Here is a 27739-nt window from a genome sequence, read left to right as displayed (position 1 = left end):
CATGTATATAAGAAAACCCACAAGAGGAAGTTTTTGCACCTTCAGCCAGAATCATTACATGTTGATGGTTGAAGGGCTCAACTGCAGTGTTGAATAAAGGAACCTTTGGTCCTCTGGTGACAAGAAACTGCCACAAGACGACTTTCTCAAATACTAATGAAATACTGACTGTGTTAACACAGTGACTGTAAGTGACGACGGTACAGTGAGTTCAAATGGTTAAGACACACACACACACACACACACACGCACACACACACACACGCACACGCACACACACCTGAGACCCGCTGAGCTGCAGGTTACCATGACGACACAACAATCCGACTCTCTCTCTCCGCTGAGGGCGTTTTCCCACACAGGACACCTGAAGGAGGACGCTGCTGTCACACAGGTGAGCGCTCGGTGCCGGGAGGCGTTTCACTCTCTGAGAGACAAACTGCAGCGCCAGCAAGAACCAGAACTACTGAGTCACATCACACCGCCCGGAGGGGAACAGGTACTCGGATACTCTGGTAACTGTGGAGGAAGGTAACTGGAGGTCAGGTTCAGTTCAGCCTTTTACTGCCACCAGCTTTAAATAAAGAGATTCAAATGAGACTTTAGCTTTACGGTGACATTTTAATGCCAGACTTTTATTTGTAACAGAGTACTTCTACACTCTGGTATTACTACTTCTTCATAAGTAAATATCTGAGTACTTCTGTCACTATTGAGTAACAATACAGCAACGTTAAAATACTTCATTATATACGTTTGTGTTCAAAATCCTCAAAACACAGAAGTGCTGTCAGATTTATTCTGTTTCTGTGAATCTGCTCTGATCCGACTCTGCAGTGAGAAACAATCATAAATAATATATAAGAATAAAAATGATGATTAAAGGGCCTGAAAGAAAATGTGGGTGAATAAATGACTGCAGAAAATCTTCAACAGGATCCAGAAACCTGAAGTGAATCAGCTGATCCAACAGAACCTAAATAAACAGATCCAGAGTGGTCTCCTTCAGATCGGAGTGTGTTTTATGGAGTGGATCTGATCCTGAAGCGACTGACAGACTGTAACTGACACTAAACGTCTGTTCTGTGAATTAAAACCTGCTGTCAGCCGGATCGCTGCAGTCCGGTGCTGACTGATCTCATTTGAGAAATATTTGCTGGCAGCAGGAAACATGACGGGACCAGTTCTGAGTCTCTGAGGAGCTGCAGGAGTTTAAAGTTACATAAGATGCTATAAAAAGTAAAGTACAAGTACTCTGAGCAGTACCTGAGTACAGTATGTAGTTACTGTACTCAGGTACATTCCACATGAGGGGGGTGTGGACCGTCAGCCCCGCCCATCACCTGCAGCCCCCCCCACCTGAGCTCCTTTAAAAGCAGCACACCGACCCGTCTCTCCTCACTTCTCTCCTCCTTCTCTCTCCACCGGAGCAGACAGACCAACTAACTCCTCCTCACCTCACCCCATCATCGTGACAATGTTTATGTCACGGAGCTCAATGATAAGCGGCAGTGCCGGTGGCATCGGCGGAGGACGAGCATCATTCGGCGGTGGTGGCGGCCGCATGAGCGCTTACAGCATGTCTGGAGGAGCAGGAGGTGGTGGTGTCCGGGTCTCTCAGGCCAGCAAGAGCTTCTCTGTCAGCGGCGGCGGCGGCGGCGGCGGTGCAGGTTTCGGCTACGGTGGTGGTGCAGGATTCGGAGCTGGAGGAGGTTTCGGTGGTGGTGCAGGTTTCGGAGCTGGAGGAGGTTTCGGTGGTGGTGCAGGATTCGGAGCTGGAGGAGCATCAATGGACGACAGCCTCATCGGCAACGAGAAGTTCACCATGCAGAACCTGAACGACCGTCTGGCCACTTACCTGGCCAAGGTGGCGGCGCTGGAGAAGGCCAACGGCGAGCTGGAGCTGAAGATCAGGCAGTTTGTGGAAAGCAAGGTCGGCCCCACCACCAGGGACTACAGCGCCTTCTTCGTCACCATCGCAGACCTGCAGGCCAAGGTGAGGAACAGGGGCAGCATGGGAAATGGTGTTCAGTGCAGCGTTAGCTCCAGTGCAGCCAGAGGTCGTCTTTTATTTTTCAGAACTTTGTCATAGGGCCAAAAAAGAAAAGACAATTTTCTTAAAATTAAGAGAAAATGAACTGATGATGTAAACAGCAGCTCTCAACTTCTGTACTTAACAAAAAATCTGAAGAATCAAAGAATCTGTCACTTCTACATTATCTTCACCTCCATTTTGTCTTTTATTTCATTTGATCACACTTAAATGTTTGCATGATGAGTTGATCTCTATTCAATCCTATGGCATCATCATCATCATCATCATCATCATCATCATCATCATCAACTGTCAACTGTCAACTGTTAACTGTTGGTCTGTGTTGGCAGATCCAGGCCGCCATCCTCGCCAAAGGAACAGTCTTGCTGAGCATCGACAACGCCAAGCTGGCTCAGGACGACTTCAGAGTCAAGTCAGTAACTCTTCTTTCTTTATTTTATTTCCTCAAGATTTGTAACATAAAAAGTAGAATTATTAATCACACAAAAGTAAAGTGAGAAATGAAATTGAAGCCTTTAAATCAGCTGCAGAATCACCTGAACATGATGCTCAGCTGGATGAAACGTTCCCGTCTGCAGCAGATGTTATCGGCAGCAGCTTCACTCCCTCTGCTGCAGCAGAACATTCAGCTGATGTTTGTAAAGAGATCAGTCAGCTGTAAAATAAAATGTCAACTTCATTTAGGGTGAAGTTTAAAAGTGTGAATGTTTCATCAGAGAGACGCTGTAAAATTCAAGTTCATCATTTTTCACGAGACATTTTCAAAATATTTCTTGAACTTTGAATCTTTGCTGCTTTCCTGAAATTGTTTCTGAACATGTTGTTTCTCAGTTTAACCGACTCTGTAGCTTCTTTTAAATAACCTTCGATAAATTTCTGTGCAGGTTTGAGAACGAGCTGTCGATGCGTCAGTCAGTGGAGGCCGACATCGCCGGGCTCAAGATGCTGATGGGAGAACTGGCCGCCGGCAAGACCGACCTGAGCATGCAGATCGACAGCCTGAGGGAGGAGCTGGTGTCCATGAAGGCCAACCACGAGGAGGTAACACACCTTCACAACCCCCGAGGCCTCTGAAACACTTTGTTCAGGCGCTTTAAGTCCTGTTAACAAATAATCTTTTCCTTGTTTTTAACTCATACAAATAAAACATAAAAACAGTTTATTGATTGAGTGCAGAAAATGTAGGAAGTTGAGTTGAGCTGAAATTTGTTTGCTGTCGTCACCTGACTGACCTCGGCCTCCCTCCTCCTGCAGGACCTGCTGAGCATGCGGGCTCAGATGACCGGTCAGGTGAACGTGGAGGTGGACGCTGCTCCACAGGCCGACCTCAACATGGTTCTGGCTGAAATCAGAGAAACATACGAGTCCGCAGCTGCCAAGAGCCAGCGAGAGCTGGAGACCTGGTACCAGACCAAGGTGGGGAGGAAACCTCTCTGTTAACGAACAGACAGACCGCTACGTTTTGTATTTTGTGGTGACGTTGTCTTCTTTCTGTCCGCTCTCAGTCGGAGGTGCTCAGTAAGGAGGTAGCGACCACAGAGATGACGCTGAAGAGCACGACCTCGGAGGTGAAGGAGGTGAAGACTCAGCTTCAGTCTCTGGAGATCGAGCTTCAGTCACAGATGAGCATGGTGAGGTCACAGTGCTAACTGATTATAATGCTAACTTTGTTAGCATGTTAGCCAACTTCTAAATATTTGTTTTTATATTATTGTTTTTATTGTTTCATAGAATCGATGTGTTGCAGATGAATGTAACCTTATTTAATCAGGGAGCCTCGTGGAGATCAACATTATAATATTATTAATTCACATTAAATTCATATTTAATTTTTGGTCTTAGTGTTGAATATTTATTTTAAACACGTTTATGAATAAGAAGGAACGATTTCAAAGCATCAAAGACAGAAGACCAGTCAGAGAGAGGTCAGAGTGAACCAGGGGGATATAAAACAGCATCATCTGCGTAGAGAAACACATTAAAGCATTGATTAGAAACAATAACGACGTTTTAGTAACTCAAGTGAGTTTATTTATGTTATGTTGGATTATTGATAATTGAATCAAAAACGTATTATTTAATTTATTATTTTTAATCGGTAGATAGCGCTAGTTAACGACATCACGGTGGCAGAAAATCTCCCTTTCTGATTGGCCCTCACAAATGATAAAGACGACTCGTCTGTCTCCCTGCAGAAAGCGTCTCTTGAAGCCCAACTGAGTGAAATCCAGAGTCGCTATGGCAACCAGCTGAACGGATACCAGATGCAGGTGAGCGCTTCAGACTGTCCGAAACATGTTAAAGTCTGTTAGCTACAGTTAGCATCAGCTCTGACTCACTGCGTACCTGTGCAGGTGACCATGATGGAGGAGCAGCTGGTGCAGCTGAGGGCCGACCTGGAGAGACAGGGACAGGAGTACCAGATGCTGCTGGACATCAAGACCAGACTGGAGATGGAGATCGCCGAGTACAGGAGGCTGATGGACGGAGAAGGGTAAGAAAACACAAGAGTTCAGAGTTTACAGTCGACGACTTCAGAGCGACAGATGAAGCTGGTTCAGATCACAGTCGGACTGAAAGTAGACACGGTGGTTTAGAGTTATTGACTGAGAACTGCAGGATTTACATACTCCACTCCATCTTCTTCATGTCTTTTAAGATTAAACATATTTTTTGTAATGTTGTCTAGTGTTGAAACAGACTGTTACATATTATGGGATGTTTCTGAAGCTCCAAAACATTCACAGTGAGACACGTCAAAGTGCTTCAAAATATATAAAAATGGACCAAAACCACGTCAGTTTCCATCCAAATGTGAGCGCAAACTTTTACCAGATTTTTAAAACATGAATTACAGTTCATTGGCTGGTGGAGACGAACAGCAGGTGGAGCTAATTCTCCAGTCGCCGCATTAAACCATCGAAGACGACGACGATGCATTAAGAGCTCCAAACAATCGAAACATGAAAAATAAACAAATGTAAAAAGTATTTAAAAATTAAAAAACAACAAAAAACCTTCAAACCCAAGTTCTTTAAAACTGAAAGCGTTTTATCATCGTCAGTCCAAATGATAATAATACAAAGATAATTACAGTTTGGAAGATGATTCGGGCCAAAAGTGAAAAACTCATTTGATCTTTTTTTTTTTTTTTAAAGTCAGAGATAAGTTTTTTTTCCAAACTTCGACTGTTTTTTGGGGGAAATCAGAATTCTGACTTCAGATAAGTTCAGCACAGCGACATTATGAGCCTCCGAGCGGTGACATCAGTGTTTCAGGTGGGTTTTTCTAACTTCCTGTATCTTCTCTCCTGCAGAGCTTCACTCTCCTCCTCCTCCTCCTCCACCTTACTGTCAGCCGGCGGCTCCTCCTCCTCTTCCACCTCCACCACCACCACCGTCATCACAAAGGTCATCGAGGAGACCATCTAAGACCAATCACACGTCTGTCTGACCGGAAGCGGAGTCAAATCTCAACCTTTAACTTTCCTGCATCGGAGAGCTGCGACCTGATGAAGAGTTCCTCCTCCTCGTCAGCCCGCAGAGTCTCCACTTCACTCTTTCTTTCTGCTGTAACGTAAAAATCACGATCAGTCCACAGATGGTGAATCTGTGAGGGGGAAATTCAAGCTGCCTTGATAATCTGGGCTGAGGCCGACCTTCTGTCTGATGCTTCGAGGAATAAAACTCAATAAAACTCAACTCAGTGTCTCTGTCTCTGTCTCAGCTATACCTTTGTTGAAGACATGGTGTTGGGCTCTTTTCAAAGGTTATAAACTGAATTGTTTCCCTGAGCGGTCAGAAATATTCTACAGCATTAATCTACAGGAGTTTGAACACTGAATCAATTTCTTAAATACAAAAATCGGCCTGCAGATGAGCTGTAACTGCTCCCATCACAGATGACACACTGGCTCCACATCACACAGTCTGACATGGTCCAAGTTCAATCTTAGTAACAATATCAATCAACCAAAATGTATTTATAAAGCACATTTACAAACAACAACAGCTGACCAAAGTGCTGTACGATAAAACTGAACTGGCTAACAGTAAAAACACAAAGACCAGTTAAGACAGACACGGGGACAGACAGGGGACAGACAGGGGACACACTCACACTGAATTAAAAGCCAAAGAATAAAAGTGTGTTTTGAGGCGAGATTTAAAAACAGGCGGTGTGGGGCCAGCCCAACATCGAGAGGCAGCTCCTTCCACAGTTTGAGGGCCACAGATGCAAAAGCACGACCTCCCCTGTGCTTCAGCTTTGACCTTGGGACAACCAAGATCAGACCTGAGTGACCTTGATGGGACATAAGGTTTTAAAAGGCTGGAGCTAGCCCGTTCAGGGATTTGTAGGCAAACAATAAAATCTTAAAATCGATCCTAAAACGTACACGACTGAAAATAAACACTGAACATGTGTTACTGAAGAAATATGGTAAAAATGTTATGAGCTCAGAATCCACCTGCCTGAAAGAAACCGCAGCATTAAACTCATTAAAGTTATTGATTTAAACTACCTTTGTGCTATAAAACATCAAAATCAAGAGCTGAGAGGGAAAAACTGACAAAACTACAGAAACAACATAAGCTTAAGGCTTTAACACGTAGCTCCTGTTTACATCCCCCAAAACAAAGTGGTGATTATCCCCCAGATACCAGAGTTCATAGCCTGAATCAGGTTTTTATAATAAGAGAAGAAGAAGAAGAAGAAGAAGAAGAAGAAGAAGAAGAAGAAGACGACAGTTGTTTTATAAAATGAGACAAAAATATTTTATTATTTTCAGACTACATGATACAAAAGCTGTGAGGTGAGTTTCTAACAACAGTGAAAATACACAAACACTCGTACATGTCAGCACTGTGTGTGTGTGTGTGTGTGTGTGTGTGTGTGTGTGTGTGTGTGTGTGTGTGTGTGTGTGTGTCAGAAGCTGAGTGAGAAGGCTCTGTAGGACAGGTTGGTGAACACGTCGATGTGATCACTGCTGCCTCCTGCTGTCAGCACCTGGAACACACACAGACCAAAGTCAGGACGGTTTCATTAAACAGTCTGACATCAAAGCTTCTGAAGGACATGAGGCTGGTCAAGAAGTCTAAAACTGAAGGAGGACTACAACTCCCAGGGTGCATTTCTTCCTTATTTTCAGCTTTTTTCCCTGTTCAGTGTCTCACCCTGCGCTCAGTGAGATTGTGGTGCGTTCACTGTCTCACCCTGCGCTCAGTGAGATTGTGGTGCGTTCAGTGTCTCACCCTGTGCTCGGTGCTGTTGGTGTTGAGCTGCAGTGTGTTGAGGCTCTGTGGTGTACAGGGGATCTGAGCTTTGACTTCTCCACCCAGCAGACAGTGAGACACGAACGGACCATCACCTACAGCCAGGATCTACAGGAGGAGGAGGACGAGGACGACGAGGAGGACGAGAATGATGTTAACAGCTTGTAAATGCATGCACATTGTGTAACACACTGTGACACACTACGCCACACATTTTAACAAACACTTTAAAACAAACTGTAATAACACACACAGTATAATAACACACACACACACACACACACACAGTGTAATAACACACACACACACACACACACACAGTGTAATAACACACACACACACACAGTGTAATAACACACACAGTATAATAGCACACACACACACACACGCACGCACACACACACAGTGTAATAACACACACACACACACAGTATAATAACACACACACACACACACACACACACACACAGTGTAATAACACACACACACACACACAGTATAATAACACACACACACACACACACACACACACAGTGTAATAGCACACACACACACACACACACTCACCATGTCCTGGTGGAAGGCAGCTTGTCTCTGGCAGCCTGTCAGGGGAAAGATGGAGGTCGGGGACAGAGAGCGGAGGTGCCACAGAGACAGAGACGGACCTCCACCACACAGCTGGAGACAGAACAACAACACACAGTCAGAGTGTGTGTGTGTGTGTGTGTGTTTGTGTGTGTGTGTGTGTGTGTGAGTGTGAGTGTGAGTGTGTGTGAGTGTGAGTGTGAGTGTGTGTTGTTTTCTCACCATCCAGTCAGAGTCGGTGGTCACACAGCTGATCCATTTACCATACTGAGGCCTAGCACAGCTCTGAAACACACACAGACAGACACACACACACACACACACACACACACACAGACAGACAGACACACACAGACTCTATTCATGTGGTTCACTTTGATTTTAGAAGTGAACAAAGAGACAGCAGCAGTGTTTTCTCACCTCGTACTTGTAAACCTCGATGCAGTGAACAGACTGATCCATCCTGCTGTCTGAACAACACGACATCATCATCATCATCATCATCATCATCATCATCATCATCATCATCATCATCACCACCACCACCACATAGCATTGTGACTTCCTGTCTACAAATATCTGGTGATAAATGGTGGACCAACATGGCCGCCGTCCTCACTCACCCCAGATCCTCACGGCGCCGTCCTCGCCCCCTGACAGGATGTCTGCCTCCCGCTCTCTCACACTCACACAGTGGATGTAGTCGGTGTGACCCTGAAGGACCGACTGAAGACAAGAGAGAGGTCAGCTGGACACACACACACACACACACACACACACACACACACACACACACACACACACACACACAATCTGTGGTCGACTGTCGACGCTCATGACCGCTACACAAAAACAACATTTCTGATTTCACAATTGTCACAAAGTTGTTGTTATTTTTAAAAACAAAAATCAGTTAAACAATAATTTGCTGATTGTCAGACTGACACTGAATCAAAACAAACTGAAGTATTTAGTTGTTCGTCTCATCTCTCGTCCAGGTTCCTCTGACCTCATGTGACTAAACTAAGAGAAGGATGTTAAAGGTTCAATGTGTCAGAATTTTTGTTGAAAACATTCAGAACTTCCTAAAATGATCAACAGAACGTGAAGAAACCGTTCTGACATTATGACATCATGTACTGTGCGGCGACACGTTTACCATTCTGACCCTATCCGGGTCCAAAGCTCCTGTGCTGGCAGTGAGAACACTAACACGTCCCTGGTGCCCCCGAGCTCCAAGTTTGGACTGCTAGCTTCACAGCTAAACATGCTAACTAGCTATCAGAAGCTAGAGTTGGCAGCAGTTAGCAGTTACTCTGCTGATATATAGTTTCCACAGAACATTTCTGGAGCTTCACAGTGAAACAGAGTTGCAGCGTTCTGCTGAACAGCTGAAGCAGCTGGAGATGATTTAAACATCAGATGTCTCCACACAGCTGGATTTTACTTTTGGGGTGAACTGCTCCTTTAAAAGTTTAACTCAACACAAACTGAACACAGACTATTTATTCTGTTTATTCCAGGATCTCCATGACTGACCTTGAAGACTCCGTGTTCCAGGTCCAGGATGTGGACGTTATTGTCTCCTCCTCCGACTACGAGACTATTATCCTGAAATATCAAGAAGACAGGCAGTTGGTGTCATGTGTCCACAGTCAAAGACATCGTTCAGTCGTTATGAAGCCGTCTCAGGTCAGCTGAAGGAGGAGTCACTCACCCTGGGGTTGATGATCATTGCGTTGATCTCTGGGATCTCCAGACTGGACCTGAGGACAGAGACACAACAAAGACGTCAGTGAGTGCACGACAGACGGACAGACAGGAAGTAAACAGTGTGTGTGTCTAACTTGTAGTTGGGTCTTTTTGTCCACAGAGGTTTGACGTTCTGAGGAAACAAAGAGAAGTTAAACTCAAACAGTTCATCGATCAGAGTCTGACAGTGTCTCCATATTTATGTTGTTTTTCTGGACGAGTTGTTGTTGTTGTTGTTGTTTATTTAAAGTGACAGTCACCTTCTTGATGAGCTCGGTCCAGCTCCAGGCGCTGATCTCTCCGTTTCCTGCACTGAGGAGGTGACAGTCGGTGGAGATGAGAGTGAAGACGGGACCTTCATGAGCTGAACGAGGAGACGAAAAGAAGAAAAATGTGTTTGTCAGAGTTTATTAAGTTTAGTTTTATCATCACTAAACTGAAACAGGCTGCAGCTCACAGACTAGTTCTCATGTAGAGATGAGGTGTGTGTGTTTACAGACACTAACTGAGTAGCTAACGTTAGCATGCTAATATCTGACGTTTGAAAGCTTACGGTCGACACATTTGAACTAAACTTGATCTGAAGGATTTTAAATGACATTTCTCATAAAATGTTCATTAAAGGCAGAATTTAAAAAACATTTTGTTGTAATAAATCTGTTGAACAAAGGAAAATTAAAACTGTACATGTCACCATGACGACACATAAAATATAACATCAAAGGTTTATTAATCAAACTGACTGAAGAACATCGTGGTTCCTTCACTCACCTGTGAAGGTGAGAACAGGCTTCTGACTCAGGACGGTGGCTTCTGGACTCAGAGCTGCAGACAGGCTGCAACAGTTCAACACAGTGAATATTCATTAATAATTATTCATCATTAACACATCGTCACAGTCGTTTTAATGAGCTCTGACCTGAAGAGGGCGATCTCTCCGTAGTTGTTTCCTGCTGCCAGATATCGACCGCAGGGAGAAAAGCTCTGAGAGAAAACCGACATGTGGAGGAGCTGCAAAACACAACATGTTAGAAATGTATCGATTGTATTTTATTACATCAACACAAGTTGAATATAGAATAAAAAGAGTTGAAAAATGGGTAAGATTGTATTTTGCAGTTTGGCGCCATCTAGTGGTCGTATGAAGAAGCCACCACTGCAGTAAGTATCATGACGTCATGACAGAGAGAAATATCAGCAGATTATATGTTAAAAGTTCATTTAAACACGATTCTATGTTTTTATGTATTAGATTTTTGGAAACCAGTGAAGGAATAAAAACATTAAGTATGTTTGTGAAACTGAATGTTCATAATGTTGTGTTTATTTAACATTAAATGGGTTCACTCAGCTTTATCGCTGTTTCCATCTGTGAAGAAATCCACCCAGTACATCTGACTTTTAATGGATCATGTCAGGAACATTTTGAACACATTGCTAAGATGTGTTCATTAATGTGAAGGGGGCGTGCTCGTCTTTCAGTCAGGTGCATGTGTTAGTAGACACCTGAGGTCTCACTGATGCATTTTTCCACAGTTTGTGTCAGACACGACCTATCAGCAGTGAATGGAGCCGACTTTCGCCTGTAACGGCCTGATAACTAATTCAACCACAAGCCGAATAAATCAGGAAACTTACTTTAACACAAACGTGCATTTACAGTTGTGATGCCATCTGATTATTTTTACTAATAAGCAAGAAAAGATAGATTTAGCAGAATTCTGAACGGGGTTTGGTCTGACGCTGTGTTATCCATTAGAGCTTTGAAGAACTGAATCAGTTGCTAACGTAAGTAGCCACGTCCTCCCAGCAGTGAACGGAGCTGACTTTTACCTGATAACTGAATCAACCACAAGCCGAATTAACCAGAAAATTGTCTTTAACACAAACTTGTATTAATCGTTGTCACGATATCTGAACATCTTTACTAATCAGCAAGAGAAGATAAAACTAGCAGACTTCTGAACGGAGTTTGGTCTGACGCGCTCTCTCTCTTCCTACGAAAGTGAACACGGACAGAAAAATGGATCAATCAACGTTAAAATTAATGTTTATTAAGATATAAATGTAAGATACACATTTTACCTTCAGAGAACTGTATCGGATGCTAACGTAACTAGCCACATTTGTGACAACAACACAACACAAAGCGCGGACGCAGCCCGGCGCTCGGAGCAGATTTCAGGCTAAAATGTCGGATTCTTTAATTCAGTTCACTGAACATGAAGAAGTTTTACCTCGACGGGACCCATCCTGCTGCTGCTGAGGCCCGGCGGCAGCTGCAGCTCACGGGCCGAGCTGAAAGAGGACAAAAGTGGAGCGATGTGCGAAGAGGGAAGAGTTCAGGACAGGCGAGGAAATATGACGTCTCTACTGACGCAAGGGTTTCTGGGACATGTAGTGCGCAATCAAGTAGTGAGTTTTTTTAATTGAATTTACAGGACAGTGAAGAAATATGACCAAAAAAACCCCACAACAAATAAAAGATAAAAATTAAAAATAATAAGTCGATCATCTTTGATCAGTTTAGATTTATGGAGGTTAAAATGTGTCGCGGCAATTAAAAAAAGAGGAAAATAAATTTTGGAAAAACAATGAAAAAATAACTATGAGTATCAAAAACATATCTACGTAAAATGTCAATAAAATAAAAACACAACTTTAAAATCAATCTTTAAGAAGAAAACGTATTTTATTATTTATTGCTCAGGGGCACCTCGGCAGGAAGACTGAGCCGCTGCTGGTCAAAAATATGATTATAAATGTTGTTGTTTTTAAACACACACAGAGTTGAATATTAAAAAGCTGCAGAAAATGTTTTTTTTATATTTTGTTAGTTGTAGCCTCTTTGATTCATAAAGTTGTGCTGCGTCACATCAGGCTGCTCAGCAGATCAATATGCTGATTGATTTGTGGTGATGTCACATGATGCCCTCAGTGTTTTATTACTGCTGCAGGGAACAACGAGCTGCTCTTTAACTTTAATGAAAAACATCTTTAACATTCATACAGACAATAACACTGACTGTCAGACAGTAAATAACACTTTTAAATAAAATGTCATTTTACCTGTTAACAACCTTCTGATGCTGATATCTTTGTAATCCTTCATTCATTTTCATTAATAAACAAGTTTTATTATTATTACGTTTTTGTTGTCTTTTTTAAAAAACCAAAGTCAATAAGACGATACTGCGTCAGGAGAAAGGTTATTAAATCATAAGAGGACATTTTTCAGATAAATGAACATGAACAACTGAAGCAGCTCAGTCAGAGGAAGAAACTTTACTGACCGATCAATGCTGCAGGATGTGACGGTGTAATCACGTCACTACGGAGGCCCTGAGTGGCCAAACAAGACGTGTGACATCACTGAAAAGATGAGAAACGCTACACGAGTTTTTAAAGCACACGGAGAGGATCTATTGTCACACTGCGTATTGTTAGCTCTATGCTAACAGTTGACCCTGGGCTAACGTTAACCCCAAATTAACCTCAGCCAAGCTAAACCACTCACTGCACCTCTACTCGCTCTGGGTTAACTCACTGTGCTGTGCTGTGTGAGGCCCTGCGTCCACATGGTGGTTTTTTCTTTATCGCCATCATCTTTCTCCAATTGTTGTGCTCCACCTTCCTTGTGCAGCTTCGAGTTGAAAATCTCTCATCTTTTCAGAAAGTCTGGTGGCATCACCGTGGCTTTTTTCTTTTTCCTGGCCGAGGAGATAATATTTACTGTAATTATGTCTCCTATGGATCATATCATCACCCTCATCCTCCGATGTCAAATAAAAATCATATTGTTGTCATAGAGACAAGACGCATGTGCAGCATTTTGTCACTCAGCGCACAAATGCTTCATCTCAGAGCTCCTGAGAGCACAACCACAGCTTTACTGACCCAGAAATGCTTTGTGGACACGAGCCTGAGGGTGAAGTTGTCGTTAGCCCCCTTTGGAATGTACCAGTGTGAACGCTCCTTTAGCCCGGGGCTAACGGCTCCTTTAGCCCGGGGCTAACGGCTCCTTTAGCCCGGAGCTAACGGCTCCTTTAGCCCGGGGCTAACGGCTCCTTTAGCCCGGAGCTAACGGCTCCTTTAGCCTGGAGCTAACGGCTCCTTTAGCCCCGGGCTAAAGGAGCCGTTAGCCCCGGGCTAACGGCTCCTTTAGCCCGGGGCTAACGGCTCCTTTAGCCCGGGGCTAACGGCTCCTTTAGCCCGGGGCTAACGGCTCCTTTAGCCCGGGGCTAACGGCTCCTTTAGCCCGGGACTAACGGCTCCTTTATCCCGGGGCTAACGGCTCCTTTATCCCGGGGCTAACGGCTCCTTTAGCCCGGGGCTAACGGCTCCTTTATCCCCGGGCTAAGTGCAGTGTGAAAAGCACTTTTGAGGGGTTAAAGGTCATAATTTGAGAAGGTGGGGCTGTTGATGGTGAAGGTGAAGGTGAGGCTGTTGATGATGATGATGATGAACGTGAGGCTGTTGAAGGTGAAGGTGAAGGTGAGGCTGTTGAAGGTGAAGGTGAGGCTGATGATGGTGAAGGTGAAGGTGAGGCTGATGAAGGTGAAGGTGAGGCTGTTGATGGTGAAGGTGAGGCTGTTGATGATGAAGGTGAGGCTGATGATGGTGAAGGTGAGGCTGTTGATGATGAAGGTGAGGCTGTTGATGGTGAAGGTGAGGCTGATGATGGTGAAGGTGAGGCTGATGATGGTGAAGGTGAAGGTGAGGCTGATGATGGTGAAGGTGAAGGTGTGGCTGTTGATGATGAAGGTGAAGGTGAGGCTGATGATGGTGATGGTGAAGGTGTGGCTGTTGATGATGAAGGTGAAGGTGAAGCTGATGATGGTGAAGGTGAAGGTGAAGGTGAAGATGATGATGGTGAAGGTGAAGGTGAAGGTGAAGCTGATGATGGTGAAGGTGAAGGTGAAGGTGAAGATGATGATGGTGAAGGTGAAGGTGAAGGTGATGATGGTGAAGGTGAAGGTGTGGCTGTTGATGATGAAGGTGAAGGTGAAGCTGATGATGGTGAAGGTGAAGGTGAAGGTGAAGATGATGATGGTGAAGGTGAAGGTGAAGGTGATGATGGTGAAGGTGAAGGTGAGGCTGTTGAAGGTGAAGGTGAAGGTGAGGCTGTTGATGATGAAGGTGAGGCTGATGATGGTGAAGGTGAGGCTGTTGATGGTGAAGGTGAAGGTGAAGCTGATGATGGTGAAGGTGAAGGTGAAGGTGAAGATGATGATGGTGAAGGTGAAGGTGAAGATGATGATGGTGAAGGTGAAGGTGAGGCTGTTGATGGTGAAGGTGAGGCTGTTGATGATGAAGGTGAGGCTGATGATGATGATGATGATGAACGTGAGGCTGTTGAAGGTGAAGGTGAAGGTGAGGCTGATGATGGTGAAGGTGAGGCTGTTGATGATGAAGGTGAGGCTGATGATGATGAAGGTGAGGCTGATGATGATGATGATGATGATGAAGGTGAGGCTGTTGAAGGTGAAGGTGAAGGTGAGGCTGATGATGGTGAAGGTGAGGCTGTTGATGATGAAGGTGAGGCTGATGATGATGAAGGTGAGGCTGATGATGATGATGATGATGAAGGTGAGGCTGATGATGGTGAAGGTGAGGCTGTTGATGGTGAAGGTGAGGCTGTTGATGGTGAAGGTGAGGCTGATGATGATGAAGGTGAGGCTGATGATGATGATGATGATGAAGGTGAGGCTGGTGAAGGTGAAGGTGAAGGTGAGGCTGTTGATGGTGAAGGTGAGGCTGTTGATGGTGAAGGTGAGGCTGATGATGGTGAAGGTGAAGGTGAAGGTGAAGCTGATGATGGTGAAGGTGAAGGTGAGGCTGATGATGATGATGATGGTGAAGGTGAAGGTGAGGCTGATGATGGTGAAGGTGAGGCTGTTGAAGGTGATGGTGAAGGTGAGGCTGATGATGGTGATGGTGAAGGTGAGGCTGATGATGGTGAAGGTGAGGCTGTTGAAGGTGAAGGTGAAGGTGAGGCTGATGATGGTGAAGGTGAGGCTGATGATGGTGATGGTGAAGGTGAGGCTGTTGATGGTGATGGTGAAGGTGAGGCTGATGATGGTGATGGTGAAGGTGAGGCTGTTGATGATGAAGGTGAGGCTGTTGATGGTGAAGGTGAGGCTGATGATGGTGATGGTGAAGGTGAGGCTGATGATGGTGAAGGTGAGGCTGATGATGGTGATGGTGAAGGTGAGGCTGATGATGGTGATGGTGAAGGTGAGGCTGTTGATGATGAAGGTGAGGCTGTTGAAGGTGAAGGTGAAGGTGAGGCTGTTGATGATGAAGGTGAAGGTGAGGCTGTTGATGATGAAGGTGAAGGTGAGGCTGTTGATGGTGAAGGTGAGGCTGTTGATGGTGAAGGTGAAGGTGTGGCTGTTGATGGTGAAGGTGAGGCTGATGATGATGATGATGATGAACGTGAGGCTGTTGAAGGTGAAGGTGAAGGTGAGGCTGATGATGGTGAAGGTGAGGCTGTTGATGGTGAAGGTGAAGGTGTGGCTGTTGATGGTGAAGGTGAGGCTGATGATGATGATGATGATGAACGTGAGGCTGTTGAAGGTGAAGGTGAAGGTGAGGCTGATGATGGTGAAGGTGAGGCTGTTGATGGTGAAGGTGAGGTTGATGATGGTGAAGGTGAGGCTGATGATGATGATGATGATGAACGTGAGGCTGTTGAAGGTGAAGGTGAAGGTGAGGCTGATGATGGTGAAGGTGAGGCTGTTGATGGTGAAGGTGAGGCTGATGATGGTGAAGGTGAGGCTGATGATGGTGAAGGTGAGGCTGTTGAAGGTGATGGTGAAGGTGAGGCTGTTGATGGTGATGATGAAGGTGAGGCTGATGATGGTGATGGTGAAGGTGAGGCTGATGATGGTGATGGTGAAGGTGAGGCTGATGATGGTGAAGGTGAGGCTGTTGAAGGTGAAGGTGAAGGTGAGGCTGATGATGGTGAAGGTGAGGCTGTTGAAGGTGAAGGTGAAGGTGTGGCTGATGATGGTGAAGGTGAGGCTGTTGAAGGTGAAGGTGAAGGTGAGGCTGATGATGGTGAAGGTGAGGCTGTTGAAGGTGAAGGTGAAGGTGAGGCTGATGATGGTGAAGGTGAGGCTGTTGAAGGTGAAGGTGAAGGTGAGGCTGATGATGGTGAAGGTGTGGCTGATGATGAAGGTGAAGGTGAGGCTGTTGAAGGTGAAGGTGAAGGTGAGGCTGTTGATGATGAAGGTGAAGGTGAGGCTGTTGATGGTGAAGGTGAGGCTGATGATGATGATGATGAAGGTGAGGCTGATGATGGTGATGGTGAAGGTGAGGCTGATGATGGTGAAGGTGAAGGTGAGGCTGTTGATGGTGAAGGTGAGGCTGATGATGATGATGATGAAGGTGAGGCTGATGATGATGATGATGAACGTGAGGCTGTTGAAGGTGAAGGTGAAGGTGAGGCTGTTGATGATGAAGGTGAAGGTGAGGCTGTTGATGATGAAGGTGAAGGTGAGGCTGATGATGGTGAAGGTGAGGCTGATGATGGTGATGGTGAAGGTGAGGCTGATGATGGTGAAGGTGAAGGTGAGGCTGTTGATGATGAAGGTGAAGGTGAGGCTGTTGATGATGAAGGTGAAGGTGAGGCTGTTGATGGTGAAGGTGAGGCTGATGATGATGATGATGAAGGTGAGGCTGATGATGGTGATGGTGAAGGTGAGGCTGATGATGGTGATGGTGAAGGTGAGGCTGATGATGGTGAAGGTGAGGCTGATGATGATGATGATGAACGTGAGGCTGTTGAAGGTGAAGGTGAGGCTGTTGATGATGAAGGTGAGGCTGATGATGGTGATGGTGAAGGTGAGGCTGATGATGGTGATGGTGAAGGTGAGGCTGATGATGGTGAAGGTGAGGCTGTTGAAGGTGAAGGTGAAGGTGAGGCTGTTGATGATGAAGGTGAGGCTGATGATGGTGAAGGTGAGGCTGTTGATGGTGAAGGTGAAGGTGTGGCTGTTGATGATGAAGGTGAAGGTGAAGCTGATGATGGTGAAGGTGAAGGTGAAGGTGAAGATGATGATGGTGAAGGTGAAGGTGAAGATGATGATGGTGAAGGTGAAGGTGAGGCTGTTGATGGTGAAGGTGAGGCTGTTGATGATGATGATGATGAACGTGAGGCTGTTGAAGGTGAAGGTGAAGGTGAGGCTGATGATGGTGAAGGTGAGGCTGTTGATGATGAAGGTGAGGCTGATGATGATGAAGGTGAGGCTGATGATGATGATGATGATGAAGGTGAGGCTGTTGAAGGTGAAGGTGAAGGTGAGGCTGATGATGGTGAAGGTGAGGCTGTTGATGATGAAGGTGAGGCTGTTGATGATGAAGGTGAGGCTGATGATGGTGAAGGTGAGGCTGTTGATGATGAAGGTGAGGCTGATGATGATGAAGGTGAGGCTGATGATGATGATGATGATGAAGGTGAGGCTGTTGAAGGTGAAGGTGAAGGTGAGGCTGATGATGGTGAAGGTGAGGCTGATGATGGTGAAGGTGAGGCTGTTGATGATGAAGGTGAGGCTGTTGAAGGTGAAGGTGAAGGTGAGGCTGATGATGGTGAAGGTGAGGCTGTTGATGATGAAGGTGAGGCTGATGATGATGAAGGTGAGGCTGATGATGATGATGATGATGAAGGTGAGGCTGATGATGGTGAAGGTGAGGCTGTTGATGGTGAAGGTGAGGCTGTTGATGGTGAAGGTGAGGCTGATGATGATGAAGGTGAGGCTGATGATGATGATGATGATGAAGGTGAGGCTGGTGAAGGTGAAGGTGAAGGTGAGGCTGTTGATGGTGAAGGTGAGGCTGTTGATGGTGAAGGTGAGGCTGATGATGGTGAAGGTGAAGGTGAAGGTGAAGCTGATGATGGTGAAGGTGAAGGTGAGGCTGATGATGATGATGATGGTGAAGGTGAGGCTGATGATGGTGAAGGTGAAGGTGAGGCTGATGATGGTGAAGGTGAGGCTGTTGAAGGTGATGGTGAAGGTGAGGCTGATGATGGTGATGGTGAAGGTGAGGCTGGTGAAGGTGAAGGTGAAGGTGAGGCTGTTGATGGTGAAGGTGAGGCTGATGATGGTGAAGGTGAGGCTGTTGAAGGTGAAGGTGAAGGTGAGGCTGATGATGGTGAAGGTGAGGCTGTTGAAGGTGAAGGTGAAGGTGAGGCTGATGATGGTGAAGGTGAGGCTGTTGAAGGTGAAGGTGAAGGTGAGGCTGATGATGGTGAAGGTGTGGCTGATGATGAAGGTGAAGGTGAGGCTGTTGAAGGTGAAGGTGAAGGTGAGGCTGTTGATGGTGAAGGTGAGGCTGATGATGATGATGATGAAGGTGAGGCTGATGATGGTGATGGTGAAGGTGAGGCTGATGATGGTGATGGTGAAGGTGAGGCTGATGATGGTGAAGGTGAGGCTGATGATGATGATGATGAACGTGAGGCTGTTGAAGGTGAAGGTGAGGCTGTTGATGATGAAGGTGAGGCTGATGATGGTGATGGTGAAGGTGAGGCTGATGATGGTGATGGTGAAGGTGAGGCTGATGATGGTGAAGGTGAGGCTGTTGAAGGTGAAGGTGAAGGTGAGGCTGTTGATGATGAAGGTGAGGCTGATGATGGTGAAGGTGAGGCTGTTGATGGTGAAGGTGAAGGTGTGGCTGTTGATGATGAAGGTGAAGGTGAAGCTGATGATGGTGAAGGTGAAGGTGAAGGTGAAGATGATGATGGTGAAGGTGAAGGTGAGGCTGTTGATGGTGAAGGTGAGGCTGTTGATGATGATGATGATGAACGTGAGGCTGTTGAAGGTGAAGGTGAAGGTGAGGCTGATGATGGTGAAGGTGAGGCTGTTGATGATGAAGGTGAGGCTGATGATGATGAAGGTGAGGCTGATGATGATGATGATGATGAAGGTGAGGCTGTTGAAGGTGAAGGTGAAGGTGAGGCTGATGATGGTGAAGGTGAGGCTGTTGATGATGAAGGTGAGGCTGTTGATGATGAAGGTGAGGCTGATGATGGTGAAGGTGAGGCTGTTGATGATGAAGGTGAGGCTGATGATGATGAAGGTGAGGCTGATGATGATGATGATGATGAAGGTGAGGCTGTTGAAGGTGAAGGTGAAGGTGAGGCTGATGATGGTGAAGGTGAGGCTGATGATGGTGAAGGTGAGGCTGTTGATGATGAAGGTGAGGCTGTTGAAGGTGAAGGTGAAGGTGAGGCTGATGATGGTGAAGGTGAGGCTGTTGATGATGAAGGTGAGGCTGATGATGATGAAGGTGAGGCTGATGATGATGATGATGATGAAGGTGAGGCTGATGATGGTGAAGGTGAGGCTGTTGATGGTGAAGGTGAGGCTGTTGATGGTGAAGGTGAGGCTGATGATGATGAAGGTGAGGCTGATGATGATGATGATGATGAAGGTGAGGCTGGTGAAGGTGAAGGTGAAGGTGAGGCTGTTGATGGTGAAGGTGAGGCTGTTGATGGTGAAGGTGAGGCTGATGATGGTGAAGGTGAAGGTGAAGGTGAAGCTGATGATGGTGAAGGTGAAGGTGAGGCTGATGATGATGATGATGGTGAAGGTGAGGCTGATGATGGTGAAGGTGAAGGTGAGGCTGATGATGGTGAAGGTGAGGCTGTTGAAGGTGATGGTGAAGGTGAGGCTGATGATGGTGATGGTGAAGGTGAGGCTGGTGAAGGTGAAGGTGAAGGTGAGGCTGTTGATGGTGAAGGTGAGGCTGATGATGGTGAAGGTGAGGCTGTTGAAGGTGAAGGTGAAGGTGAGGCTGATGATGGTGAAGGTGAGGCTGTTGAAGGTGAAGGTGAAGGTGAGGCTGATGATGGTGAAGGTGAGGCTGTTGAAGGTGAAGGTGAGGCTGATGATGGTGAAGGTGTGGCTGATGATGAAGGTGAAGGTGAGGCTGTTGAAGGTGAAGGTGAAGGTGAGGCTGTTGATGGTGAAGGTGAGGCTGATGATGATGATGATGAAGGTGAGGCTGATGATGGTGAAGGTGAGGCTGATGATGGTGAAGGTGAGGCTGATGATGGTGATGGTGAAGGTGAGGCTGATGATGGTGAAGGTGAGGCTGATGATGGTGAAGGTGAGGCTGATGATGGTGATGGTGAAGGTGAGGCTGATGATGGTGATGGTGAAGGTGAGGCTGATGATGGTGAAGGTGAGGCTGATGATGATGATGATGAACGTGAGGCTGTTGAAGGTGAAGGTGAGGCTGATGATGATGATGATGATGATGAACGTGAGGCTGTTGAAGGTGAAGGTGAGGCTGTTGATGATGAAGGTGAGGCTGATGATGGTGAAGGTGAGGCTGATGATGGTGATGGTGAAGGTGAGGCTGTTGAAGGTGAAGGTGAAGGTGAGGCTGTTGATGATGAAGGTGAAGGTGAGGCTGTTGATGATGAAGGTGAAGGTGAGGCTGTTGATGATGAAGGTGAGGCTGTTGATGATGAAGATGAAGGTGAGGCTGTTGATGATGAAGGTGAGGCTGTTGATGATGAAGGTGTGGCTGTTGATGATGAAGGTGAGGCTGTTGATGATGAAGGTGAAGGTGAGGCTGTTGATGATGAAGGTGTGGCTGTTGATGATGAAGGTGAAGGTGAGGCTGTTGATGATGAAGGTGAAGGTGTGGCTGTTGATGATGAAGGTGAGGCTGTTGATGATGAAGGTGAGGCTGTTGATGATGAAGGTGAGGCTGATGATGATGAAGATGTGGCAGACAGCCTGTCTCCTCATCCAGACTTGGTAAATGTCTGACTGTAACGAGCTCCAGTGGACTCTGGAGTCTGGAAGCAGATTTGATATCTCAGTTTGGACATAAAGAAAAGGTGGAGCACTCACTCTCTGTCACACCTGCTCATCCAGGTGTGTTTTAATGTGACCTTGGAGGTTTTGGTTGAAATACAAATCAGACCTGTGTTCAGTTTTATCTGTGGTGATGTTTTCACCTCCTCCCAGCCTTCACCAGGACGACACAGTCAAAGTCTGACACTAGAAATAATTAGAGAATACAAAGTAGAAATCTGCAGTATTGAATCATGTGAGCAAACAGAAGAACCGTCGTGGAAAAAGTCAAAGTTTAAAGTTTCTCTCTTGTTGAACGAGACACGTGAAGATGGAAATGAGCTGTATTGTATTATGTGTAATGTGTTGTGTTGACGGAGGGGAGGTCAGCTGGTCACCAGCACATCTTTCATTATTATCTCTAATGATCTGGATTCTGCTGCAGGTTTACGTGGACGTCCTCTGAACACCGGAGGATCCTGACCTGTCTGCCTGTACTGAATGTTTTAAACAGTGAACTGACGGCTCAGTCACAATAACAAACAAACAAACAAACAAACAAACAAACAAAAACAAAAGGAAGCAAACGTCACAACCAGAGCCGGTGATAATAAAAACCCACCGTCCTGTCTGACAACTGGACCCACACATACACACATGCAGCCGGAGGAGTGTGATCAATCAGTGAATAGAACCTAATAGACTGATATTGATCGGTGGCTGTGGACCTCTCTACAGCTTCTGTCTCAATATGTCCACATGTGTCTCTGATCAAATGACCTCGGAGTGTCATTTGCCCCATGATCCGCCAGCAGCAGCCCGGCTCGGCTCGGCTCGGCTCGGCTCGGCTGACGGGCCGAGCAGCACAAAGTCCGTTTGTCTCCAATCTGCATCAAAACGGACACAAATGAAACAGACGAGCTCCGGCAGCCTGGACGCGAGGACCGCGCGGACGGGACGTTTCTGCGCTGCCGAGGTTTTATTCTGCGCATGATGACGCGCGCAGTGCGCTCCGGCTCCGCGCGGCGCGCAGCGGCAGCGGCAGCGGCAGGAAGTATGTTGTCGAAGCGGCGGTAGAGGGAAAAGAGCCAAGAACCAAAAGTCGGTGGTAGAAGAGGAGGAGGAGAAATAACCATGCCTAATCCGTGAAACTTGCACATTTTGCACCTCCATGCTGTGCATCGTTCGTCTTGCGGGCGCAGAGGCCATTTGAGGGGTAAGTGTGCAGCGGAAAGCGGCTCAAAAACGAGGTTTTCCATCAATGGGGGCCGCGGTGTGTTTGTCGAGATCTTTGTGTAGCTCGGGGCTAGCCTGGGGTTGCTAGGGCTAGCTGGATGCTAACCTCTGCGAGCTGCTGCAGCGGCAGCGGCTTCCAGTGAGACCCAGCTCAGCGAACCTCAGGTGAAAATACACCAGAGCGGCTCACCGATCCGTGCACGGTCGTGTTCGGGCTGTGTGTCGGTTCTGTTGACCATTTTGTTGTTTTGAACTTCCGTTTTGCCCCCTTTCTGTCATCGCGGGGGGTTGCTAACTAGCCAGGCGCTAATGCTAACGTTAGCTCGGCCGTGTATCTGGCTGCTTTTCACTGAATATCCACAAAATATGCATTTTCATCAGAGTGTGAGCGGGAAGCTGCTCCTGCTGCGGGCTGCGGGCGGTTCCGACAGCCCAACGTGTCATTAGCATTTGTATTTGTAGCCCTGATGCTAGCAGGCTGTGTCTGTGGGGCTAACGCGAGGCTAGCTGTTAGCATGGGGAAAATGGCTCGCTGCTCGAAAGCCATTTTCCGATGGAAATGGGGTCTCGGTGAAAGTGGGCTGGTGGCTGTAGGTGTTGTCCCCGCTCGGTCGGTGGCATCGTGTCGGAACCACACGGTTACCACCGGAACATTTTCCACGGTCACCCCTCCCCGTGCTCTCCTCCCCCGGCCGGCCGGGCTCGGGTGTTATTCCCCGGTTAAATTGGGGAGTCGGCCGAGGGAAATGTCGGCCGAGTGTCGGCGGCGGCTCCGCTTTTGTCCCGACACATTCATGCCGGGCTGAACCGGCCGAGAGGAGACGGGCCAAGGTCAGCGAGCCCCGCTGCGGCGGGACGGGTCATGTTTCAGCTCATATCTGCCTGAAATCATGGAAATAAGTTTATTTAGCTGCTGCGGAGTTTAATTAACGGCGAGCAGCTGAAGTCTCTCTGCTGCCTGTGTCCGGTCAAAACAACCGACCCGGGTTGTGTGAGTGTGAAGCGGGTCAGGCTCGGCACTGTTAATGAGTGTGAAGCGGGTCAGGCTCGGCACTGTTAATGAGTGTGAAGCGGGTCAGGCTCGGCACGGTTAATGAGTGTGAAGCGGGTCAGGCTCGGCTTGTTTACATGATGTGCAGCTCGGAGGAAAGTGAAGGCCTGTGATTGGCTGCTCGACTCATTCAAATCTGTTTGTGAATGAAACGCTTCATTTGTAAAATCCGAGCTGTGACTGGATTATTGATCACAGGAGGTGTCGGAGCACGAACTGTAAATATACACAGATAATAACCTTTAAATGAGTTGTACGGTTTCTTAAAGCAGAGTCTGTGTTTAACTGTGAAACATGAACAAACCAGCTGCTCCTGCAGATCATCGCAGACACACTTCACTTAAATCAAGCCTGATGTAAAACAGGATACGAACATGAGTAAATAACACTGTCATAAGGACTCATTATCAATTAATCCACTATTTTATTATTTAAGTAATAGTTCTGTAAAATGTTTCCCACAGCTGACGTCTTTAAAACCTCCATCCGTCGGACCAGCAGACACAAAACACCCAGTTTACTGTCGGCAGACGAACAAACCAGCAGATATTCAATAATTAGAAGGTAAAGACGTGAAATTCTGCTCAAAAATAACAACTGATCCGTTCTGATCATTGAGATTTAATCTTCTTTTGGTTGGATGATTATGAAACGTGTCTGTTTCTAGAGAGGAGGCAGAATATTCATATTAAATAATATGTAATAAACTGTTGCAGCTGAACTTCTGTTGTCGTGTAAAACGAACACGAAATAAAAAATGAATCATTTGGAGCTGCAGTGATTAATCCACTCGTCAGCTACTCAATTAATCATCGACTATTTTGATAATTGATTAATCAGTTTGAGTGAGTTTGTTAAACGTGAATATTTTCTGGTTTCTTTTACACTGATCAAACAACTGATTCATTAATTGAGAATTAAAATAATCGTTAGTTTCAGCCCTGCTTTGTTGAACTGATAATAATATTAATCAGCCACTTGTCTGATAATCAATCGTTCAGGTGATTCACCACAAACAGACATCAGTGATAATCAGTTTAAATCTGTCGGTCGAACTCGAATCATCGCTGATAGATGTTTGAACGTCGGGTCGGGTCGGGTCGGGCCGGGCCGGGCGGGCCGAGCCGAGCGTCGGACCGGGCCGTGGCTTCATGTTTCCTGTGAGCGCTGCCTTTACATTCTTCAGACTGTTTGGTTTTCTTTGTGCGGCCTCACATCAAACATCTGGCTGAGCTCTGCACCTCCTCCCTGTTTACTCTCCTCCATTAAACTCTGCTGCTCTCAGCTGCTTTCACCGCTTCACCAACTCACTGAGCAACTTCCATCTGAACACATTTAGAGTCAAACAACCATCATTCATAATCATTTAGTTCATACTGACAGCAGTTACTGTGGGCTATTCATTACTTACTGTCGACCGTACCTGCACGTTATAAATCAATGAAGTTTAAAAGGGGTTTTAAGTGGATCATTAATGGATCGTGGTATTTTTAAAGGCTTTTCTGCACGTTAAAGTTTTAAAAGGTAAAAACTATATTCAATAAGGCCCCTCAGGGATGACTTTAATATTATTTGGTAATTCCTGAAGAACTTTTACTCCTTAAAACCCAGCAACACTGTAAACTCACATTCAGCAGGCTGTTCAGGAGTCCAGCCACAAGAAATGTTTAGATAAAAGATAAAACACACTAAAGATCTCCAACTGCAATCACTAGAGATGGAAAACTCCAAACCAGAAAACTATTCATTTATTAATCAACCCTAAACTTTGGTTTTAAACCTCAAACTTTAACCGTGTTTCCAATCCATGACATTTATTTGTGTGAGAGTTTTTTCATTCGATCTGAATCCAGTTTGACAGTCAGAGTGAACAAACATGGCATCTGTGACGTGACGTGACGTGACGTGACGTGACGTGTTTCAGTAACTAGATCCAACATGTAAATGAGACTCACCCGGAGCTGTTGGGAGGTGGTTTGTGTCTGATTGGATGGAGCTACGCTAGCAGTTTCCCTCTGCTTTCAGTCTTTGTGCTAAGCTAGGCTAAACACATCCTGGAGCGACCTCTGTACAGGACACAGGGATGAAGCTGATCCCAGTGGGTCCTTGAGAAAGCTCTAGGGGCCCTTGAGGGTGTTCCAGGAGTCCTTGAAGATGTGCCAGGATTTTGTTCATCATTGAGGAAGCTGTTGGGGTCTGGTCCTGGACTGATTGATTGACCAGTACTCATTGGTTCCGGTCTGAGCAGCGCAGGGCGGGTCACACCTTCACCATCCTGGGAAAGAAATACTGTTATGTTTCAGGAGCACTTCAGGGGGATTTAGCAGCACTTGAGATTCCAGGAGTCATTGAATATGTTCTCAAGGATCCTTGAGGAGGTTCCAAGCATATCTGTGGTTATTCTCTGGGCCTTGAGTATTTTCCAGGGTTACACAAGAAGGTTCCAGGAATCTTTGAAGTTCTTTTAGAGAATTCCAGGTTCATCAAGTTTTCTGGTAACTCTGTAGTCCTGGAGGAGTTACAAGGTTCCTTGAGAAGGTTCCAGGAGTCCTTAAGAGAGTCTTAAGGGTCCTTGAGGAGGTGAACTGAGATCTGTTGTTATCTGACTCTGGATGAGAAAGGGACGGCGGGTGTTGGTGTCTTAACCCTCTCAGTGATATTAGTTTAACGTCGGCCTTGATGTTGGACCTGTCCTTGAAAAGGTGTAAGGGCAGTGTGCGTGTGTGTGTGTGTCACAGACCGTGTTTGCAGTTTTTTTTGTTACATTTTGTGATGTACAGATATAAACGTAATGATAAATATATGACAGGCAAGTTCAGAGCCTCCACCAGGTTTCATCATCAGCAGAATCTATTTTGAATTGTTCACTATATATAAACACGCGTGTCTTAAATTACACACATCAGGGCTACGACTACCGTTTATTCTAGTTGCCTTATTAGTTTCTAACAAAACAAAAAAAAATAGCTAAATGTTTCCACATGGGTCGGCTTGTTTAGTCTCGTCTGACCAACAGATTCACTTTGTTGTGATATAAGACAGAGAAGCATCAGATCGTCACATCTGCGAGGCTGGAAGCAGCAGCTGTTTGGTACCGTCCTTAAAAAATACATTCAAACTATAGTTATAGTTGGTCTCCATCAGATAGTTTGTCCTACAGAGCAAACGTGGTTTGTATAATGTGAACTGTTCAAAGACTGCAGATATCAGTCACTGCTCTTTAAACATGTTTATGGGTTAATTAAAACGATGGTTGGTGATTAATATTTAAACTCACCAGCCTTTAGACTTGACAGTGTCTCAGGGCTGCATGATATTTGGTTTCAGCATCAGTCACATCACAGGTGTGATGTCACAGGTGTCACGTCAGATCAGACAAATGAACTGAAACACGGGGCACAAGTTTCTTTCTGTTTGATACAAAAGGAAGAATCACAGGTCTGATGTGTGACTGAACAACAAGAGACGTCTGACAGAAGATAATGTTGTCTGGATTCATGTTGTTGTGCTGCTTGTGACATTTACTGAACGTTCTTGATCAGTTTATCAAAGCTGAGCCTGCCTCATTAAAAAAATCACCTCCATTATTCTTGAATAATTAATTATTTACAAAATAGAGCTCTGCAACTAATCTGGTAAAAACTGCAGCCCCAGTGTTACTAATACTAAACGTGTGCAGTTTCTCTGCTTTATCAGTTTCGTTGATAATACTTCTGACTTCATGTACTTCTATTGCACTAGATAAAATGCAGTACTAATACCTGTTTCAGTACTGCTGCTGTGACTGAAGGAGCTGAATACTTGTGACTGATACCTGCTGTAAGCGTTAACATCAGCAACGTCTGCTAATGTTTTTCAATATTCTGTTCGTCAACGTCACAAAAATACAATTCATATATAATAATAATACTTGATATTAATACTCTTCTGCTGCCCTCTGGACCAGCTCTGTTTTCTGAAGCAGATTTTAATC

General features: G+C 45.8%; 3 protein-coding genes across 4 annotated transcripts in view; 2 read left to right on the top strand and 1 right to left on the bottom strand.

The window, feature by feature from the left end:
* The first annotated feature begins 1483 nt into the window (after positions 1–1483).
* LOC141019019 (keratin, type I cytoskeletal 13-like) lies at positions 1484–4554 on the top strand. The gene is made up of 7 exons (XM_073493778.1): positions 1484–1996; positions 2386–2468; positions 2941–3097; positions 3311–3472; positions 3562–3687; positions 4252–4326; positions 4411–4554. Exons 1-7 carry the CDS (start codon positions 1484–1486, stop codon positions 4552–4554), a joined length of 1260 nt encoding a protein of 419 aa, XP_073349879.1.
* A 2250-nt stretch (positions 4555–6804) lies between these two features.
* Positions 6805–27739, bottom strand: part of thoc6 (THO complex 6) — a 39308-nt gene continuing 18373 nt past the window's right edge. The window contains exons 1-13 of one of the 2 annotated variants that reach the window (XM_073494158.1): positions 11904–12012; positions 10586–10677; positions 10438–10502; positions 9927–10030; positions 9762–9799; positions 9632–9680; positions 9454–9525; positions 8538–8640; positions 8335–8384; positions 8137–8199; positions 7897–8007; positions 7309–7437; positions 6805–7063 (exon numbers count right to left, since the gene is read on the bottom strand). In XM_073494158.1, coding sequence (XP_073350259.1) covers positions 6983–7063; positions 7309–7437; positions 7897–8007; positions 8137–8199; positions 8335–8384; positions 8538–8640; positions 9454–9525; positions 9632–9680; positions 9762–9799; positions 9927–10030; positions 10438–10502; positions 10586–10677; positions 11904–11918 — 972 coding nt within the window. In that variant the 5' untranslated portion in view covers positions 11919–12012 and the 3' untranslated portion in view covers positions 6805–6982. Of the gene's footprint in view, positions 7064–7308; positions 7438–7896; positions 8008–8136; positions 8200–8334; positions 8385–8537; positions 8641–9453; positions 9526–9631; positions 9681–9761; positions 9800–9926; positions 10031–10437; positions 10503–10585; positions 10678–11903; positions 12013–27739 lie in introns of those variants that run through there. The other variant, XM_073494159.1, reaches the window with a different exon arrangement.
* The window catches only part of LOC141019277 (uncharacterized), a 28603-nt gene continuing 23473 nt past the window's right edge, over positions 22610–27739 (top strand). Inside the window, exon 1 of the mRNA XM_073494141.1 lies at positions 22610–22695. The gene's annotated coding sequence lies outside the window, so the exon portion shown is untranslated. The remainder of the gene's footprint in view (positions 22696–27739) is intronic.

Source organism: Pagrus major, chromosome 23 (assembly GCF_040436345.1).
Source record: "Pagrus major chromosome 23, Pma_NU_1.0".
Lineage (NCBI taxonomy): Eukaryota > Metazoa > Chordata > Actinopteri > Spariformes > Sparidae > Pagrus > Pagrus major.
This window is presented reverse-complemented; position numbering and strand designations above follow the sequence as displayed.